Below are 22501 nucleotides of genomic sequence, written 5' to 3'. Positions count from 1 at the left end.
GCTGGCGACCATGAGCGAGCCCACCGAAGCGGAAAACAAAGGAACAAAATTGCATGAAGCACGCCCTGCTATTGGACTCCCACCACACGTGAGCAAAATGGCGAGCTTTGGTTGGCTGGCGGCGTCGACTGCTCGCGGTCCGGCGCCATTTTGAAAAGGTCTCTCCTTTAGGCCTAGTCGGCCTAGCGCCGTCCCCTCATCGTAACCACAACGCGAAATGCGCTTCGTTATTAGCCTAAAAAAAGTAGCGAGAGGAGATAAACGCGCCGGGGACGCTGCATTGCCGCATCTGGTTATCTGCAATCAATGACGAAGCGCCGACGCTCCGCGTCGAGTCTGCGATGGCCTGATAACGGCGTAGCATAGCTGGTCGTGCTCAGTGCGACAGCGAGGAGCGGCACGATCTGCCGCGTACGGAATCGTGATGGTGCAGATGAGCAAGTGCAGCTTTCAACGCCGGGATAGATCGCCCTGTGAGGCAGCGCCGCCATTGCGGAAGTAGAATGGTGGCGAAGGCTGGGCCCAAAAGCGGTTCAGCGGTACCGCAGCATAGCCACAGGTCAGGGGGCCAACCACTCAGATTAAGAAATTATACTACTACAAATTAAAAAGTATCAATCAACATAAAAAGAATAGACATTTTGATAACTTCGCTTGTGAATGAGGTAAGGTATTTTATTAAGACATTCATAATTAAAAAACGAAATCTTGCAACACTCTTATCGCGCCCCCTTGATGATGCATCGGTAGTGACGAAACTTTTCGGGCCTTGCTAGGTTCTTGCGAAGTAGGCAACAAGAGGTAACAAAGGCAACAGAGATAACGAAGCTGACGAAGCACGAAACGGTTTCTAACCAATTAGATATATGGCAGTGGAACTGCAGGGAATACTGGCGCAAGCAGGGACTCCTCCAGCAGTTCATCAATACCAGACACACACCACCAGACATCATCATGCTACAGGAGACTAACACCACACCCACCCTGAAGGGATACACATGTCAGGAAAACGGACGCGTCGCTACCCTCATCAGCAATAAGCTGGTCACCATAGCACACAAAGAGATTGAGGGCACACAGATAGAACATATAATAACAGAAATTATACCCAAAAAGAAGCACAAGGCAAAGAGCACCTTCGTAGTTAACCTTTACAGCCCCCCCAAACAAAAGGGTGGCGATTTCAGCAAGCTCTTTTCGGAAGCAAATAAACTAGCCACGACGAACACCTTAGTAATCGCAGGTGACTTCAACGCAAGACGCGTGAGCTGGGGATACCAAAAAACAGAGAGAAAGGGGAAACAGATATGCATGGCGGCGGAAAGCATAAACTGCGACCTCCTAACGGACGAAAATCAACCGACTAGGCGAGGTAACAGTGCGAGTCCAGATACCTGCCCTGACCTCACCTATATTAAGGGAACAAAGCAGGCCGAGTGGGAAAATCTGCTGGAAGACCTAGGCAGTGACCACTACATACTAAGAACGACAATAGAGGGTTTACAAAAGTATATCTGGGAACCATGAGCGGCACGCTGATCCCGCTCTGGCCGCCATATTTTGTTCGCTTCATCCAATCGCTTTGTGTCCATCCGTCAGCGCTCGCCGTTCTGTTCGTGCTTTTCACGTTTTAACCTAGTGTGCTGTGCTTGGACCTCTCTTCGGTCCCTGGCGGTTTCTGTTAGCGACGCCTAGAAGCGTATTTTGACAGCAGAGACGTGGCGGGGCCCACCGGCCGCGCTGCCGAGCGCAGTTACAAATTGCTCTATGAGTCGTGTGTGAGCCCCTCATCAATCCGCAGCGTCATCCCTATCCAGGTACAGTATCCAGAGTTCTGTAATGTGGATTTTTTTTTTATCTGTGCGCCTTTGCTGTTTACTTAAACGCCTATGAGAGATCATCGCGAGTATGTTTGCTTGGTTTGCCTAATCACCGTCACTCATCCCACTGGAAGATACTTGGTTGGTGAAATGAGCGAGGATGCATTTTATTTTATGATAAAGGATCGTGCGTAATTTGACGTAAGTTGGACTGGCGCTTTGCACTTTCCTTCCCATGCCGTCGACGCAGTAGTTGGCATTAGTCTCTGAAATAATCGGGGTCTGCGTAAAAAAAAAATGTGCCATGGTAATTTGTGCTTCCAGTGATTGAATATTGATTGGTGTGCGATAGGCGATGACGAGTTAATAAAATCTTTGTAAATAATTGATTAATTGATAAAATAAGGAAACTAAAAAAAGGAAAAATTGGAAAGTAAGGGTTTAAAGGTGACAATGAAAAACCAGTGCTTGGTGATGCTAAGGAAGAAATTTTAGAATGTGTAATTTATTCATTGAAATAATTGAAGAATGTGTTCAAAAGTGTCAAATTGCTCAGAATGGAAAGCCGATTGTTGCTGACACATGCGTATTGGTGTATAAAAATATAAAACGTCAAATAAAATAAAAATAAAGAAAGAAATGATAGAAATATAACATAACTACATAACATAGAAATATAGCATATATAACAACATATAACATACTACACTTGTGTGTAGTATGTTACTTTTGATGAATTCATATTTCACTGCATTGTATTCTTTTCGCCCCTCCTGCTAGGGCCAGTTAGGACCTGCAGTATTTGGTAAATAAAATAAATAAATAAATAAATAAGAGAGCTAAAATATAACACGTGAACAAAGAAAACATTGTGCGTGTGTGTGTATGAGAGAGACACTATCGCGTTATACTTTTAACGGCGGAGCTTAAGTGACCCCCTAATTTTTCTATAACAATATGATATAATATAAATATGATTTTATGAACACAGCCAGTTGGACAAGGCACAAACACTTCGCAGTAATGTGAGCTAACTTTTCAAACTTCTTTTCGTTTCAGCCGAGTTCCTCCTCCTCCGAGTTGCTCGAAGCTTCCAATGTCAGCGCTTTCATATGAGATTACGGCTTCAAATGTTTACTTTCTGACAGAAGGAATAAACAAGAAATCAACATATTTAATAATTCCAGTGAATTTCAGTTAGCTGTGAATTAGCGAACCATCGAGTGACTCGAAAAAATACACAAAAGTGAAGCGCACGCTTCGTTATTTTATCGGCCGCGCTGGCAGGTACAAAACCCGAGCTGCGCGCTCTGGACGTGGACCGGTCGAACGGGCTGCACGTGAGCATATTACAACACACAAGTAGGATGTCATCTTTTCCTGCTTTTCTAGACGCCGCGGGTCTGGCAGCCGCTTGCTTTTGCAGCGTGAAACACGCACTTCGGGCACATGGACAACCGTATTGCTCTCTGCACCAAGCACTACCATTTCGTACGACTGTGAAAAGTAGTTTCGGTAATCATGCCCGTGTCTTAAATCCAATACACAATGGTAAATGCCACCTACGTACAAAATGTTTCAAAGAACGTATTTGCACAATAGCGTTCGTTATACATGGATTGCTCCTTCTCCCATGTCTTCCATCGCAGCATAAGCTTATCCTTCAAGTTCACAAGGCTCCATAGCACGCAAAACAACCTTGCTGTTTTAGATGATGGCACATTCTGTGAGCTAGCTTTCAGTCAGAGGGACGTGTAGTAATGCTTTATATGACGCTTGTAAAGCCGATTAGGACTGCAAATGAACGGTCGCATACACGTGTATACCTTGATTCCGTGCGCGTCTACGACGGTGCGCTGCCTGCAGAAGGGCACGCAACAACATGCTGCCATCATTCCGAATAGAGCTTGTAGCTAACAGCGACTGCTGTGATGTTAAAAAATGAAACAATCGCTTGTGAGCATTCCAATGCACCTTTCGGTGCATGCACGGGTTCTACAAAGGCGCACGTTGACAGCGTACTCGATGGGAGGCGCGGGCGGACTGAGCAAAACATGGCCGCCACGCACAGTTTCTGTTTCTTTCACTAGATGGCGCTAACTTTTGTAAAGCCTCTATTGAAGCAGCCAACGTAAAGAAGAAGATCGGAACGGCCCACCTTACCAACTGTGACGCCTTCCGCAAACACTGCGAACAACTAAAAGGGGAAATCACTTCCGTGGAGGAGTGGGGCCGACAACTGAAACAAATACAAGAACCCTATACGAAAGAAATAGAACAGAACAAGTACCGGAGGTGGACAAGCGGCTGCTCGGGCTATGGGAGGCAAGACGCGGGCTCACAAAACGCTGGAAAAAGCAAAAGCTAAATAAAAAACTCAAAAAGAGGATCGCGGAAATCACGATAAAGGCAGAGGAGTACGCAACACAACTGGCCAGGCATGGATGGCAGCAGTTCAGCAGCTCACTGAACGACACGCTCAGCACGGCCAAGACGTGGCGCATACTAAAGGCCCTCATGGACCCAACCAAGACAAAAACAGAAAGTGGCAAGGCAATTCAGAAATTGGTCCACCAGTACGACGGAATAGATGAAGAACTGCTAGAAGCAGTCCGCATCAAATGCTACGGAAAGGACAACCCCCAGGGCTACGACGGGGAGTACCAAGGGGCGGACAATCCTGCAATGGACAGGCCGATCACGAGAGAGGAAGTCCAGGCGGCGATAAGCGCGACAACACGAAATACAGCAGCCAGCGCAGACAAGATCAAGAACGCCTTGATTCGCAACCTCAGCGACGAGGCAATCGACCAGCTCACGGTGTACCTCAACATGCTGTGGGCAGAGGGGATGGTCCCGAAGGAGTGGAAGCACGCTGTCGTGGTTATGATACCCAAACCTGGCAAGAAGCTTCAGATAGAGAACCTGAGACCCATTTCCCTCATGTCGTGCTTTGGTAAATTGTACGAGAGAATCGTCACCAGGCGAATCCAACAATATCTAGAGGATGAGGAGCAGTACCCGCACAGCATGTTCGGCTTCCAGGCGAACCTGTCAACGCAAGACGTCCTACTGCAGATCAAGGAAGAAACCATAGACACGGCACCCAGAACTGGCGAAAACATTATCATGGCCCTAGACATCAAAGGGGCCTTCGACAATGTTAGCCACGAAGCCATCATGGAAGGCCTAAACAACGCCAACTGCGGAAGGAGGACCCACGACTACGTAAGATCCTTCCTATCAGAACGCACAGCGACAGTGGGGTTGGGAGACCTGCGAAGCGATACCTTCACCACCCCACGAAAGGGCACGCCGCAAGGATCAGTAATCTCACCAGTGCTCTTCAACATTGCAATGATCGGACTGGCCAGAAAACTCAGCAAGATCGATGGCATCCAGCACGCAATGTACGCCGACGACATTACGGTCTGGACGAATCGAGGCTCGCTAGGACAAAAGCAAGAGAGACTGCAGGAAGCAGCAACATGTGTAGAAGAGTACGTGAGAGAAAGGGGCCTAATCTGTTCCACGGAGAAGTCGGAACTTCTTAGGGTAGGGTCCAACCCCACCAAGGAGGACCTGACAGTAAGGTTAGAAGGCCAAAATATACCGGAAAGGGACACGATACGCATCCTAGGCATGTGGATCTAAGGAAGCAGAAGATGTACCCACACAATCAGTCTACTCAAGACGTCAACAGAACAAGTAAGCCGCATGATAAAGAGGGTATCGCAGAACAGAAGCGGGATGAAGCAAAGCGACACGATCAAGCTCGTCAGAAGCCTGATAGTCAGCAGAGTCACGTACTCGTTGCCATACCACCGCATGACCAAGAAAGACAAAGAACAGACGGAGGTGCTGCTAAGAATAGCATATAAGACGGCACTCCACCTACCAAGAAACACACCAAATGAAAAGCTGCTACAAATGGGCCTAAACAACACATTCGAAGAACTAACGGAGGCCCAGCTAAGTGCGCAAATAGTCAGGCTCCAACAGACAGTCACCGGCCGCAAGCTCCTAGAGAGATTAGGACACTACGTAGAAAGGACCGTAGATAGAACAGCCACCATTCCAGACGAGGTCCGTTCAAACACTGAATGTCAGCCCCCTGCCGAGAAACATGGATCCCAACCTCCACGCCGCTAGAAGGCAGGCCAGGGCAGACTATGTGCAGCGGAACCTAGCCACAATGAAAAATACAGTATACACAGACGCGGCCCTATACCCATGGGACCGCAGGACCAGAAAGTTCAGAGTCGCGGCAGCAGTGGTAGACCACATGGGAGAACCAATCAGCAGTGCGACGTTAAGAAACTGTACGGTAATGGAGGGGGAGGAGGCTGCCGTAGCTCTAGCGACGGCCGAAGGTTACCGTAGGAACAAGTCTCTGATAATCCTAACAGACTCCAAAGCAGCATGCAGGAACTGCACACGGGGCAAAATAAGCAAGGAAGTGCTGAGCATCCTCCTCGAAGCAAGGCTTCCAAATAAGACCTTAAGACACAGGATTTTCTGGATACCGGCACACACCGGGATAGAGGGTAACTCAAAGGTAGACAGCCTAGTTTGCGAGATCACGAACCGAGCAGGGCAGTCAGAAGCCCTGGAGGACCCCATAACGGTGGAACCAATGTATACAGAAATTCTAAACTGCCACAGAGGGCGGAGATTCAAATACCCACCAGCCCACACATCATTAACATAGCACGAGGCGGTCTGCTAGCGGAGACTGCAAGCAGGGACTTCCCACAATCTATACATACTACACAAGATGTTCCCTACACAATACAGGAACACATGTCCGTGGTGCGGGGCAACCCCCACACTATACCACATCACATGGGAATGCGAACGAAACAGAGCCTTCCACAAACTAAATAACCCGAGTGCGGAACAATGGGAGGGTCTGCTGACCAGCAGCGAGCTCACGGCCCAAAGGGCACTGGTGCGGCACGCCTGCGAAGCAGCAAGACTCAGCGGTGCCCTGGAATCGGGGCGCCGACCTTGCGAAGAGGCCGAAGATATGAAGACATCGGCCCGCCGCTAAAACCAGAAATTTTTAGAGCAATAAATGTTTTTTCTCTCTCTCTTATCGCTGTCTGCTGCTCGTCTGCTGTGGTGCGGGCCTTGGTGCGCCCGGGAAAGCGTAATTTACTTCGCAAGTCTGAAAATGTCCCTTTTGCGAAGATTTCAACGTCCTTGCTGGTCGCTGCTCTGTCGTCGTTTTGGTGAGATTTAATATCCCCCTGCAGCCGTGTTTTTTCTGCTTTCGTCCCCCTTCGTGGTGCGGGCAGTGCGATGTCTTTTTGCAGCATTGTATTGCGCTTAGCGTTTTATCGCAAGATGAGCCCGCACAAAGTGAGGAAGCGATGCTCTGTGGCATGTTGAGACAGCGTGGCATCTTATTCAGAAATGTGGCGCAACAAACACAAACACAAGAGAAGATACACAACACACGCGCACACTACCAACTGTAATAGGAACTGAAAACACTTCCTCTTCACCACTCCTCCTCTTCTACACTCAGGCACATCTCATCTTCCTCTTCTTCTCTTCTTCCTCTTCTTTCTGAATAAGATGCAACACCAACTAGCCCCTCAAGCCATTATTTTGAGACAGCGTGGACTCAACCGTCGGTGTCTTACCACTTCCCGGCTGACCTTCACCGGTGAGCAGATCTGGAGGTTGCACACAGACTCAATGTATGCTCTAATGCTCCTGTGTTAAGCGCGTTTCTTGATGCTAAAGCTGTCTGGACTGGTGCAACCTTGAAATTGCCTTGAAAACTGCTGTATACTTTCTGCCGAAGAATTTAAATGTGAAGAGTAATCCCAGTGCTCTATGCTCCACGTATGTTTCGATGCACCTACTTTCATGACATTACTTCAATTGCAGCTGTCATAGCTTTGTTTTCTGTACATGCATGTTTCTTATCTAGTGATGTTTTGTGGCAGGTACTTCAAGCCTTTTCCATGCCTCGGCTGTGATCATATTGAGATGATTAGCCCGCTTAAACAGCGCTACTGTTTGTGCTGTTCGCGACATGCATTTTTATTGTTGTGATTTGTTGCTGTATGTTATTGGTTGATGCAATAAACCATGAATATGAAAACCATAATCGTTTACTTGGTATACACTGTTGCGAACTGGGCACGACTACCCTGTTGCACCAGTGTTTCTTGACCGCACCTTACTGTGCTGAGGAACAAAGTAAATGGCCAAAGTACTTGCATGACTTGCAGCAGTATTTGTATTATGAATTTGCCTGCGTGGTCTCTATTTGGAAGTGTTGCTGCCTTTCTATGCCGCCACCTTTGCCAACCACTTTCATTGTGCCGGAGCAACTGCTTATAAACAAGGGCGTAAACAACAGAAACTCGAGTTCTTTTAAATGGCAAAGGTTGGCGCGTGCTGAAAGGCAACAACCTTCAAAAGATGCAGTCTCGTCAATGCAACGCGGCATTTTTTTTACAAAAACTTGTTTATAATTCGCGCCAAAGTGAACACATGCGTGACGTCATTTGACGTCATGGCCCCCCAATTTTTATTGGTCGCTGGAGCCCATGAGCCGCCATGTTTTGTACGTATGGCCGTCTATGGAGCCTTCGCTACCATATAGGTATATATACCTTGGTGCCGCAACCAGCCGCAGCGGCAGTCACAAAGCAGCGTCCCACAACACGCAGAACAGAGAGAAGAAGATTGCGCGGAATCCTAAATCTTGTCAAAATAAACTTGCTTCTGAATGCTATGCGGTGCAAAACGCGCAATGGACGCTTCTGCGTTTACAGCATGAACGTGAGAATGGCGATCGCGCGCCAGAACTTAGCACCAACTTTTGCGGAGGTCACGATGCAAACGCACTCGTCTTGGTGGCGGCCTCCAGAGCATGCATTTCATTCGCCGGCAATTTTATTCATTCGAGGGCAATTATATCGGTGGTAAATGATGCACTGACATCGAAAGCCAGTCAGAACCCACTTTAATGAGTTACTGTTAGCTGCATATTCATATATAGGCTTATTGCACCACTTGGTGACTCTAGATCATTTAGAAATAGAAATCTCCACAAGATCTTATGTTTAATCACCAAGGCTCCTACAAACAAAAGCGCATCAAGGAAAATGACTGTGATTATATTGCTGGAGGATTTTAATACAAAGTGTGTGCTATTTCATGTTCAAGTTTGCAGTAAATAAGTTCAGAATATGTTTTGAAACTTTTCTTCGTTTTGTCAAAGGTGTTTTTCTTAGCATAACATACAGTGTTGCCCAAGGTATCTCTTTATGCAGTGGTCAGATTTCAATCATTCTTGATGTATATGAAAGCTTATCTATCCTTCTGTGCAATTATAACAAAAAACTACTAATTTTTCTTGGCAAAATGTAATTAATTTAGCACTTCCATAGGAAAAAAATTTATTCACACCTTATGACAGGTTACAATCTTTGAACTGCTGCTGCTAAAATTATGCTGATGATATAGTTGCACTCTGGGGTTACAGTACAACCAATAGACATAAAATTTTTACCAGTCATTAATGTACGAATTATTAAAACTTGGGCAGAATTCTGATTAATAAAACAATTGAAAGCTTAAAATCTATCAGAGAGAGGCAAAAATGGATTGCATATTTGTTTTTAGGATGCCAAAATACACTAGCCACAAAAGTTTCATCTAAGTTAAATATTAACAAAATTTGGTCAAAGACCAGGATCTCCCCTTAAAGCCTTTCTCAATACCAAATTAAAAACCTAACCATTAAACCAAATTATAAGGTCATGAATTTCAATGTCAGTGGCACTTCTGGTGTACATCAAAAACTTTCATTTACTATTCAGCGGAGCAACGCACATGCCACATACCAATTTTTTTTTTTTTTTTTTTTAGGTTGTATCCTACTGCAGATGCATAACATATTAGTCATCAACAATGGGTGTGCTGAGAGCCCCTCACAGACCAGAAAAGGCGATGGGTATGGAAGGAAGACTTGCTTTACAGGGGTATGCACATCCTTTCTACTGCAACATCTCCACATAATGTCAATCAAGCTGGCCTATCTGTGGCCATGAAAGTATCACACATACGTCTTGGTAAGAGTGGCAGTCTTCTAGAATTACAAATAGTATATCTGTCCACCTGGCGCGATGAAAATTCAGTCAATTCTATTCCTTTCACAGACTTAGCCTCCACGCCATGGAAGCTGTTTCAGGAGCCTAATGGGGAAAGCGCACACTTTTGACACTGCAGAACCTTCTACTGAAGAACTGTGCCAGCAAACAAGCTACAGCCATTTTGGCTTTGGCTTGATGTGGCTTTGATTGCCTGCTTAACGGTTGATGGTGAAGTTCGTGATTACCATGAAACTGTAGATTTCGCGATGCATTTTTCACAAAAAGTATTTTTGCTCAAGCAGAGACAGCTTTTTAGAATATACAGAGTAGTGCTTGTAAATCGGAAAGTACAGCAAAAATTCAATTGTCTCGCAAGTTATTTGAGAGAGTTGGCAGGTATGAAATAATGAGGCTAACTGCAGCCACAAAATGAATTCTCCCTCCTCCAGTTTCTGGTGGTACAGTTGACAGGCTGACATGGAGCGGGAATGCAGAGACAGTGACAGTGACAATGGCCCCTGCCAAGGGCAGTGTCAACAAAGACACTGCCATTGCCATTGGCAATGACAACAAATGGCAAAAAGGTAAAGAGAAGGGGAAAGGAGGAAGTGTAGCAGCTATGGGTGGATGTGCCATCTGCACCCATAGGTGCAGTTCTGACATCACAGCCAAGGAGGATGCAGCTCGACATTTGACGCATGCAGCTGTGCTTGGGTCAGTAGAGCCAGTGCATCAGTCAATGCCCAAGCAACCAAAAGCCCCATGGAACAAACAGTTCACAGATTCATGCTGGGAACACAGCGCAGTAAAGACGAGGATGAAATAAAGGGGACACACACACACACTCGTGTGTGTTCCCTTTCTTTCGCAGTCATCTTTTTTACGCTATGTTTACAACACAGCGCAAAACAACTCAAACTCGCTCACTTTTGCATCCTCATGCATTCACAGATTACAAAGGCCTCAATCTGGAAAGCACTGCACTAAATGCTCTGGGTGAATGTAATACCGACACACATGGTAGAGCTACTCCCATTGCTTTTTTGTTGTGGAGGCAAGTGCAAAGCCTGGGAGTTCTTTCCAAGCTTTTTGAATTTTGTCCTACAGTTCTATGCAAATATACCAATGAGGTTACGCAACTGCCACGCTTAGGAAAATGTGGTCGTTTCTTGCTTTTGATTCTAAGTGTATCACTTCAGCTCAGTAATATTTCGCTTCACTTGCTCTGCCAAAGACTGCTCGTGTGTTTCAAGGCAAGCTTGCTGACATTACTTGCGACGTGAATTCGGCGTGAAGGTGCAATGGTGTGGACAGGAGATGCAGGCTTCTATGTCACCTTTTATTTGCTGGTAATCCAATTTGTAGACGCAGAACGGATGGAGTGCAATTTACTAATGAGGTGTAAAATTACCCTTCACTGGCAAGTTAACTTGACCTGCTTCACTAATTTATTTTGCCCCTTGTCTGCTGGCTCCCACTTTCTCAACAGCACTCACCTTTCGCCACTCCCATATCCCCATCTCTTCACTGAGAATAGTCAATAAAAAAATTCTAACAATAATACCTGAATGCATCAATAAAGGACTCGTAAAAAAGCTCCAAAATGGTTCCTTGCACTGCTGATCCTTCTTAGACTAGTTCATGGCGCCTCCGCAGTGTGGTGTCAATTTTGTACAAACTGCAAATATGACAGAACCCTCGGTGACTACTACACAGCGTCCAGGTATGGCTTGCATGATGCCAGTGCCCTTACTATGTAACCAGGTTTTTCAAGAGTGCCAGCTAGTTTCTTTGAAAAAATGTCAGGCATCTGCATTTCCCCCTTTACGGGATATAAACAGCACCACACAATCTGTTTCGATGAATAGTGTGTTCTCCCTTCTTTTCTGTTACTCTACATAAAATAACCCACCTGCCCCCCCCCCCCCCCGTCCCCCCTCCCCATCCTCTTAAGCTCCCCAGATAAGGACCTTTAGGGTTATGTCACATGAATTTATTAAATAAATAGGTCTTCATAAAGTGTCTCACCTCGTGCACTGGCGCCACCACCACAAAGGGCATCATCTTCGTCTTGTGAGTCTCTGTGACCAACAGAGACCACAGATATGGGCAAGTCCCCTGCCGTGTGACTAGGACGAAAATCCTCAGGGTCTACATCATCCTGGAAGCCGGTCACCAGCGGGTTACCACCAGACTCATCCTCATCACTGGGAAGCAGAAGAAGCCGGAGAGGAAAAGAGCCCCCTCATCAGGAAGGCTTGCAGTGAATGTAACTTAATACGGAATAAAACCACCTCGCAACATGTTGCAAGTGATACCGGACGGTGCCTTGCAGTGATATATGTAAGGGGTAAGAACTTCGCAAATATATATGTGCTCTTCTGACACACTTAATAACAGCAGCATAAAATCATGCAATGATGAGCAGAAATGGTTGTACAATAACAATAAGCATGCGTCCAGTCTAATCTGCCTTTTCTGAGCCATGCTAGTGCGCACAGAATCAATGTGCTTATTCCAAAATGGATAGGGCAAAGCCACCTGTTAAAGAGAATTGCTGCTTTAACAATATCAAGAAGAAAATAATTTTTATGAGATGTGGCTAATCAGTTAACTCAAAATTGTGCGACGATTAAAAAAGAACAATCCCAGCTGCTGATCCCAAGGCTGCGGGTTTGACCTCGGCTATGGCAGCAAATACAGCCTTAGACGGTCGAACACAGCACCAGAGTCCCAGGTGGTCTAAATTCAAATGAAGCTCTTCACTACAGTGCCTCTCTCATAGCCCATGCATCGTTTGAGGATGATAAAAATTCATAACTTAAAACTTTTACAGTTTACGCAAGACACGCAGCTGTGCAGAATCTTCACCTGGCACTTTCTTCGTCAAGGGCAGATGATGCAGCAGCACCAGCATCAGCCTCACGATCCTCCAGGAAGCTGTTGAAGCTGGCATCACCATCGGGCACAAAGTCGTCAACATTGTGGACGGCCACGGGCGGTGGACTCATCGATGGCGGCGCATGCACGTCAACTTGCACCACTGTAAACCAGGCAGATGCAAGGAACAGCTACTGTGTTAGCAGGTTGCATGACAGGTACCCAACCATCGCTACATCGAGCGGCCTTTCATCCTAAACTGTTGGCTTGTTTAGTTTTCCACTGTCAGCTAAGAAATGGAATTCACCCAGATCATGCAAAAGAAATTAGAACACTGCCCTGTGCAAGACCCAATTTAAATTACACACAGGACAGCTGTGAAAGGAGGAACCGAACAAGTGCTGCTGCACTCCCTTCAGCACGTTGTATGGTTCACTCTTTAGATTGGACTACAGCCATGTTTGGGCAAGCATCGTCGCACTTCATTAAGCCACTCCAGCTATCCAGGCTTCCATCAATTTTATAGGCACCTGAATAGTATTTTTTGGAAGAAAAATCGAACATGAATAGGCTAACTCTGCTGCTGAATCGAATATGATAAATCAAAAAGAAAGTGAACTGTGAAGTGTGACTGTTCGCTACTTTAGCATATGTTCATGCAATACAGCAAATTGTTTCAGCAACACTAAGTGATGCAGTCAAAGCTGCAGCTGTTGAAAGAAGCAACACTGATCTCCACTAGAAAGCATATAGCATGATGTTAGTACAGTCGAACCCGGATATATCGAACTCGAAGGGGATCGCGAAAAAGTTCGATATATCGATAATTCGATATACAGAAATTGGCTTGTGACGGCACTTACGATGCGAAAAAACGAGACCGTATTTGCCGCGTAATCAACCCACTCGCATAATGAACCCTCTCTCCACTTTTGCTCCCGAGAATTTGAAAAAAAAAAAAAAAATGCTTTAAGGCCAGCTCGCTCACATGCAAGCGATTGAGCGATCTCAGCGACAGAGCGAAAAATTTCCAACTTGGAACTGCGTCCCGCTCGCCGCTCGAGCCACCACGGCAGCTCAAAACAAGGTTTCTGTGTCGCTGCGGCAGAAAATCGCGAGCGTTTTCGCTTGCATGCCGATGGCGCGCGTCACTCCGTTTCAGTCGTCGCATCCACAGCTCATTTCTTGGCAGCGTGCCATGATGTTGCGCAGCGATAATGTCAGGGCGTGTTTATCTTTTTATAGCTCCTCCGGTGGCGGGGAGCGAACTTGGCAGAGTGCCCGTGATGGCTTGATTGCACAAGTCTGGTTCGATTTATCACGCCGCGCTTGGGGCGGGCGTCATGATCGCAGCAGCTGACGGCGTGCTTCCCTTGATTCATACATGCAAAGATAAACGGCTCCCGCCAAAAAAAGAAAAAAAAAAGCCTGCCGCTTCTTAACGTCCGCAGGCGCCATAGCCACGTCAGCCGCCGCGCGCAGAGGGTACAGTGAACTCAGAGGGTTCACAACACACGCTGGAGGAAGCGTCCCACGTCTGTCTGAAAACGGGCTGAGCTGGCTTGGCGCATGCGTAGTGCGTGCTGAAGGAGAGAGCTCGGCAAAAGAATGTGCACACCTATGCACTTGGCTTGCAAACGTCATGTGTTGGCACGCGGGAAACGATAACTGCAGATGCGCGCACCTTTGGAGAATGGGCACGGAGCTGTCCAGAACTGTCCCCTCTCATTCCTTCCGCGCGTGGCTTGAAAACGTCACGCGGCAAACGGCCAAGAGTGATGCGATCGTCTTTGGGGAAGGCACACTTTCCAGTGCGTAGTGTGGAGTTCGATATATCGAATGACGGCGAAATTGAGTTCGATATATGACGCGGCTTTCCTATACTTTTACATGCGATTTTCAAGGGGATATTCCGTGAGTTCGATATAACCAAAATTCAATATATCCGGGTTCGACTGTATATGGACCCTAGCCCGTTATACTAAGTGGCACGGGCCGAGGCTCTTTATTTTTCTTTCCTTTTCTGCCTCAACATACCATATGTATATGGACCCTATGACCATTTGTCCTATGAACTGGACAATGACTTTTTACTACTGATAACGACAGTGAACAAACTAGCCCCAAATTTCAGTTTATGAGAAGGACGAGAATTTGAGCCACAGCTTTGAATATCGGGCATTAAGGCAGCGCTAGCTAGAACTGGCTGAGCCCTGTCGTGACATCCAACCTTGAAAACGACGTGTGTGAACAACAAAGATGCAATGGTGCACTCTGGCCACAAAAAAAGAAAAAAACAAAAACGAAGGCACATTCCATGTTAACTTAATGCGAATTCTTTGAAAAGTACTCAGAAATTTGAGAATGCATTTCATTCATTCCAATACTATTTTGAACAAGCATTATTTGATTCATTCAACAAATGGAATAAAAAATATTAAGTTTGTCATTTGGAAATTACAAATACTGCAAATACTGTTCGCCTTCTCGTACTCTCCAGCCTCACAACATATACTTCTCATGACACATCACTCCTTTTTTTGTATTTACAGTGAAATCTCGTTACTACGAACACCACATTAACAAACTTTTCAAATTAACGAATTTTTTAAGAATCCCCGGCAGATTTTCCATGTTTTCAATGTAAAACTATTTCAGAATTACGATTTTCAAAATAGCGTATATTTCAGAATAACGAACGTATTTTATTTCTTGTTCTATAATTTTGGAACATCAGTATTACGAATTTGGCTAAAATTAACAGCACCGCAGCTTGCAACTCTCGCGTGAAACGAAACATACCGCCGTTTCTGTGTGTATGGTCGGTGGGCTATAGCTATCATCATCAGGACATCTAGGAGCAGCTCCTAGCGCCACCATGAAGCTATGGTTTATTACGCAGTAGCCAGCAGGCCTAGCTGCCTGCGTTTTTTTTTTCGTCCTGTGCTGTGTGCCGTACGCGACTCGGTCGTTCGTGCGTTCGCACGTGCGGGACGGTTTTTTTTTTTTTTTGCCACTGATGACCTTATTGCGAAGTTTGTGCGAGATTTGCGATGATATTAGCCAGCGAAGTGCCAAGAAGATATGAACGCAACTGCTTTCACTGCAAGAAATCCGACGCAGGGAAAAAGCGATTCGGCCTCTACGGACAGCTAGCATTGCCCCATCGACTGCCGCGATCATTATGAAAGACCGAGACAAGGTTTTCAAAGCTCAGGGAGCATTAAAGATGGGGTCATAAAAAGCTCCTATGTGTTTTTGTTTTTTGTTTTTTTCACATGGACAAAGTCCGTACCTTCATCGCTCGGTGCAATCACGCACGCGACGAGGTATTCCGGAAAGCGGAAGGTGTATGTGCTGTAGTGGTGTAATGTAGTGCGCGGTCGTGTTTGATGCACGCGGCAGAAGAAAATAATGGATCTCTTCAAATAAATCAGCTTTGGAGTTAGTGCAACCTTTTCACTTGAGGTTTTGCTTGTCTACACACGTGCCTACTGCCAAGGTACGTCATTTTCATACCTAGGTTTGACCACTGGCTTATAATCGCAGATTTTTCATTACAACGATATTTCAAAATAACGAATGATTTTTCGCGGTCCCGCGGGATTCGTTATATCGAGATTTGACTGTAGTGCAGGGTGAAATTTTACTCTTGCTTTGATTTTAACCACCGATCAGGTAACCTCCCTTTGGTTATTTCTTGCCACTTAAAAGTCTGTAGTCTGCTTTTTCTCCACTGTCCTTAAACCCCAATGCTTTGAAAACGATGAATGAATGTACAAGACTAAATCGGGCACCGGCTCATGCCATCTGTTGTAGTAGTGATCGAAGGAATTTTCCAGTAAGCGCCGCATCGCAGATAAGCAAAGCGAAAATATTCTTTGCTGCTCGTTTAACGATTACTTCCGTAATTAGTTTCTGTCTAATGATGCACCTAAGCATTAGCTGACAGAAGACAACGCATACATTAGGTCCACCTTTATTTGTAGATAATCAATGCGGTCCTGTGGTGGAGTGATTGCATGCTCGCCTCGCACCGCGAAGAAACTGCGTTCGACTCCGCGGGTTTCCGCAAAACTTTTAATGCTTCTTTATTTTCTTCCGATTTTCGCGTTACAGTCCAGCCCACTTATAACAGCCGCAGATATAACGAACGCTCTCTTAGTACGAACGAGGGCGGTGCTACCGTCAAAATATATATTGGAGCAATGGCAATGTCTCACATAGAACGAACTGTTGTGGCCTCAACACTCGGTTAGAGCGAACGCGAAGCTGTCGGGCCCCCGTAGTTGACCGAGCTGGCGGTGTTTGGCGCAGTTTCGCTCGACTGCGAACCCGCGGCAGGTGAATTTCGCGCACTTTGTGTTCCCCCGACACGACGCGAACACAGAGCGCACAAAGCGGCCCCCGGCGCTCCTTTGCGGGTAAAATAAAGTAAAAAAAGAAAAAGCGCGCGTTGAAAAATGAAAACGAAAAAGCGCGTGCGCGCGGTGATGAAAGAGAAAGTGGCGCCGCCCGCGTCGCTGTGATGCATCCACGTGATCTGCATCGGCCAATCCGGAAAGTCAGACACCTGCTCTACCGGCTCAAACCGGTTCTCCATTTGTTGTTCCGTTGCCACCCCGCGCTGAGGGCATTGCGCCGTCGATTCTTTCTGTGCGATGGCACTGCGTTGACATTGTTGCCGCATCCGTGCCTTTCCCAGATCGGGGAGTTGAAGGCTGCCTCAACGCGCGAGCCCGAGGGCTTGACTTGCGCCTGGTGCGATGGAGGACTGTACGCCGACCTCTTCAGGTGCTAAAAGGAAAGCTGTCGACATCGCAACGAAGATGGCCATTGTTAATGAACTTGCTCAAGGTGCAAAAAACTGCGAACTGGTCAAGAAGTACGGACTGTCGAAATCGACCATTTCAACCATTGCTAAGGGCAAGGAAACGATTCTTGGTACTACCGTGAATGCCGACCCAACGACTAGAAAGTGCCTTCGAAAGGCGACCTACGCGGACGTTGAGGGCGCACTGCTGAGGTGGTTCGCTGACGCCCTGTTTCGCAACGTTCCGATCAGTGGACCGCTGATGCTCTCCAAGGCTAAAGACTTCGCCTTCCTTTTGGACTTTCCCGATTTCAGCCCAGGCAATGGATGGCTCCATCGGTTTAAGGCTCATCCCAAAATTGTTTTCAAGGCGATCGTCGGCGAGGCCGCGTCTGCGAACAACGAGGACGTCGACGCATGGCTTTCAGACAACCTCCCAACAATCACGAGCTATGCTCCACAGGACGTTTACAATGCCGACGAGACTGCGTTGTTTTATCAGATGTTGCCATCTAAAACGCATGCCTTGAAAGGCGACAAGTGCGCAGGAGGGAAGAACAGCAAGTTGTGCATAACCGTTCTTCTGTGTGTCAATATGGACGGCAGTGACCGGCGGCTGCCTTTTGTCATTGGCAAGTCACGTAAGCCGCGATGCATTGGAAGCTACGTGCCCGTACGCTACAGGAACAATACAAAAGCCCGGATGAGTCGTGACTTATTTGTAGAGTGGCTTGTCGAGTTCGACCGCGACATGGCACGAAAAAAAAGGGAAGGTCCTGCTCGTGCTGGATAACTGTGCGGCGCACCATGTGCAGCCTTCCTTGAGTGCGGTGACAGTGCTCTTCTTGCTTCCCAATGCAACCTGCAAAATTCAGCAGCTGGATATGGGCATCATTTATGTGTTCAAGGTGTGCTACCGGCGGTGCGTCATCCAACGCTTGTTGATCGCGATTGATGCTGCCATGCCAGTTCGCATCAGCTTGCTTGCCGCCGTGGAGATGTTGAAAGCGGCGTGGATGGAACTCACCACGGAGTGCATAGCAAATTCCTTCCGCAAGGCGGGTTTTATGGGCCCAGGCACCGAGGACGCCATAGATCACCCACCGGAAGGCCGGTCGCACGAGGACTTGTGACAACGCGTCGTTGACACGCAGCTGGCCGGACCTGACGTTGCCTGGGACGATTTCGTTTCTGCTGATGACGACGCCAACATTGCGGAGTCATGCACTGACGAAGCTATTGTGCGTGAAGTGCGAGCCCTTCCTGACTGCCCAGAGACCGACGAGGACGATGACGAGGATGCTGCTCTACCGCCGGTTGCTGTGAACGTTTCAACCGCGATTGGTTCGCGTGCAGCAGAGGCCTTGGCAATGAACCATATTACCGTGCTGGAAAAATTAGAAACGGCAGTGATGCGATCAGCTTTGAAGAAGCAGACATGCATCACGGACGTTTTTCAAAAATAAAGTTAACTTTCGTCTCGCTTGCTCTTTTTGCCTGTATTATAGGTGGTCCACTTACTACGAACTTTGGATACAATGAACAAATGCTGCATGACGATCAAGTTCGTTATAAGTGGGCTGGACTGTACAACCACAACGCCGACACCGGCTTTTCAGTGACGATTAAAAAGCCCGACCACATCTACTCTAGAATTCAGTCTTACCAAGAATGGCCATCTAAGGAGCCCATATGTTAATCTGCTGTGCTCCAGAGCCCCAAAACGACTCGATCCCTTAGAGCCTTGTGTCAGCCTGAATGCATCAGTCCGGTAGAGCACACTGCATGACTGCCATCACGACAGTGGCAATGTGTGGCAATTTTCAGTCAGCATGCTACCGACTGTGCACAAGGCAGGCGATAATACTAACCCACCTGCATTCATCTTTCAGCCATGCCGCCACCAAGGAGACAGTTGTGCGCGAGAAGTAGGCACCATCTAAACAATGCGCCACAGTACATTGCGTTTCAAACTTTGCATGCAACAATGCTAAAGCTAGCATTCCTGTGCCGTTTAGGTTGGCTACATTCACACTTAAAAACTAGTTGGTATGACACCTAGCATGTCATTTCATACCGCTCCATGTTGCTGTGCCGACCCTCACCAAGCCCTTAAGAAATTGGAGTGGCATGCGGCGATATGACACGCTCTTACGAGTACACTACTTGCACAGTTTCACCAACATTGCATGATAAGCGCTGAACAGGGTCCACACCCCCGTTTCCAAGCCTTCTGCTGCCACACAGGGAGAGCAATTGCAATAGCTGCTGCCCAATGCAAGACCCACAACTGTTTGAGAATATCGCACCAGTATTGATGATGCATCTGCCAATGGAATTCATATCAAACTAAAATTCATGGTGATCATAATCATATTGTTATATGGCAGGAGGCGTGTACACCATGTAGAAGACTGGTAAAACGCGACACAAGCACAGGGCGCGCCGGACGTCGCAACACAGACCACTGCCCAGGATTTGGGCCCCAAGCACGCACCAAGTGCGCACACACTTTGTCCACCTTATCTTCGATGAGTCGACCCATAGCAATATCACAGAAATTCCACTGCTTATCACAGAACTAGATGGAGCACAGCAACTACGGGAATGGCTTTGATTAGGGGTGTGCAAATATTCAAAGTTTTGAATAGTTCTCAAAAAATGATGGGGGACATGATACCGTAGGCTACAAGCTCAAATATAAAGCCCCACCATAACCAAGCCATACGGACGTGCCTGCGAGCCCTAGGGGTAACGTGAATGCAAGGGTCCTGGCAGGCTGATTCTGATATCACTCTCCCATATACAGTCGAACCCGGATATATCGAATTTTGGTTATATCGAACTCACGAAATATCCCCTTGAAAATTCCATGTAAACGTATAGGAAAGCCGCGTCGTATATCGAACTCAATTTCACCGGTCGTTCGATATATCGAACTCCGCACCAAGCACTGGAAAGTGTGCCTTCCCCAAAGATGATCGCATCACCCTTGGCAGTTTGCCGCGTGACGTTTTCAAGCCACGCGCGGAAGGAATGAGAGGGGACAGTTCGGCGACGGCTGGTCTGGACAGCGCCGCGCCCATTCCCCAAAGGCGCGCGCATCTGCAGTTGTTTCCTGCGCGCCAACACATGACGTTTGCAAGCCATGTGCGTGGGTGTGCCCATTCTTTTGCTGAGCTATCTCTCTCCTTCAGCACGCGCAACAACGCATGCCAAGCCAGCTCAGCCCGTTTTCAGACCGACATCGGACGCTTTCTCCAGCGTGTGTTGCGAACCCTCTGCGTGCGGCGGCGGCGGACGTGGCTATGGCGCCTGCAAATGTTAAAAAAGCAGTTTTTTTTTTTTTTTTTTTTTTTGCGAGTGTCATCCTTTTTTATTGTTGGGCTGTTCGCGCGGCGTAGCGTAAGATATGGCGGCTGCGGACGTTAAGAAGCGGCAGGGTATTTTTTTTTTTTTTTTTTTTTTGCGGTGATGCTTATTTTATTTTCGTTTATACGTGCATGTATGAATCAGCGAAAGCACGCGGTCAGCTACTGCGATCATGACGCGTGATAAATCGAACCAGGCTTGTGCAATCAAGCCATCACGGGCACTCTGCCAAGTTCACTCCCCGCCACCGCAGGAGCTATAAAAAGATAAATGCGCCCTAACGTTATCGCTGCGCAGCATCTTGGCACGCTGCCAATGAGCTGTGGGTGAGATGACCGAAACGGACTGCCACGCACCATCGACATGCAAGCGAAGATGCTGGCGATTTCTGCCGCCGCGGCGACACAGAAACTTGTTTTGAGCTGCCGCGGTGGCTCGAGCGGCGAGAGGGACGCAGTTCCAACAAGTTTGAAAATTTTCGCTCTGTCGTTGCCGCTCTTCGCTGAGATCGCTCAGTCACTTGCATGTGAGCGAACTAGCCTTAACGCACTTTTTTTTTTTTTTTCAAATTCTCGGGTGCAAAAGTGGAGGGTGGGTTCATTATGCGAGTGGGTTGATTACGCAGGAAATATGGTATCGTTTTTTCGCATCGTAAGTGCCGTCACAAGCCGATTTCTGTATATCGAATTATCGATATATCGAACTATTTCGCGATCCCCTTCGAATTCGATATACCGTATTCACTTGAATCTAAGACGACTTTTTTCTTCACAAATATGGTGCACGGTTTGGGGGGGTCGTCTTAGATTCGCGGCCGTCTGAAAACCGGGTTGAAAACAGAAGATCGGTCCACGCGGCGAAAGAAAAAAGCTTACGCCAGAAGCGCACAAGGTGCTACGGTGGTAGCTTGGCGACAAAAAAAAATAAAAAAATAAAAAAACGGCCGTGGCCTCATAGAGAAAGAGATTGTGGCCTCCCGAAACCCACTCAAGGCCGCCCGCGGCCGCCCGCGTCCCCTAGCCACCACGCCCCTAGACGTCCCTAGTCTAGGGCCCCCGACTGGGTAGCCTCCGCTGTTCTGTCGTTCTCTTTTACGTTTCTTCTGCTCGCGTGCTCCCTCCGCTCCGAGCGTGAAGAAAGGAGAGGGAACGAAGATGCGAGGAAAGAAGCGGAGCGGCTCCCTGTGATTGGTCCGAAATAATGTCACTCGCCGCGAAATCAGTGCTAGCGCCACTAGCGCGTCAGACTCAGTCATCTTTCGCTATCCGGGAAGCTGCGTCTCTCCGTGCCGCGTCCTTGTTTGCGCCTTCTTTGTTTGCGGATGTGAGCGGTGTTTTTGCGCACGCTTCATGATGAGTGAAACCAGGCGGCATTATACGGCACAGTTCAAGCGGAAAGTTATTGCTGTTGCGAACGAGACTGGCAACAACCTGGAAGCAGCCAGGCGCTTCGGCGTTTCTGAGGTGAACGTGCGCAGGTGGCTGCGAAACGCCAGC

The 22501-nt window shown here is 47.4% G+C and overlaps 1 protein-coding gene across 2 annotated transcripts in view; it reads right to left on the bottom strand.

The window, feature by feature from the left end:
- LOC146183895 (rab-like protein 6) overlaps positions 1-22501 on the bottom strand; it is a 97606-nt gene that overhangs the window by 21014 nt on the left and 54091 nt on the right. For both annotated transcript variants that reach the window (XM_084609225.1, XM_084609226.1), the window contains exons 11-12: positions 12812-12983; positions 11969-12147 (exon numbers count right to left, since the gene is read on the bottom strand). In XM_084609225.1, coding sequence (XP_084465351.1) covers positions 11969-12147; positions 12812-12983 — 351 coding nt within the window. The remainder of the gene's footprint in view (positions 1-11968; positions 12148-12811; positions 12984-22501) is intronic.

This window comes from Amblyomma maculatum, chromosome 7, assembly GCF_055883805.1.
Source record: "Amblyomma maculatum isolate TAMU_Amacu chromosome 7, ASM5588380v1, whole genome shotgun sequence".
Lineage (NCBI taxonomy): Eukaryota > Metazoa > Arthropoda > Arachnida > Ixodida > Ixodidae > Amblyomma > Amblyomma maculatum.
This window is presented reverse-complemented; position numbering and strand designations above follow the sequence as displayed.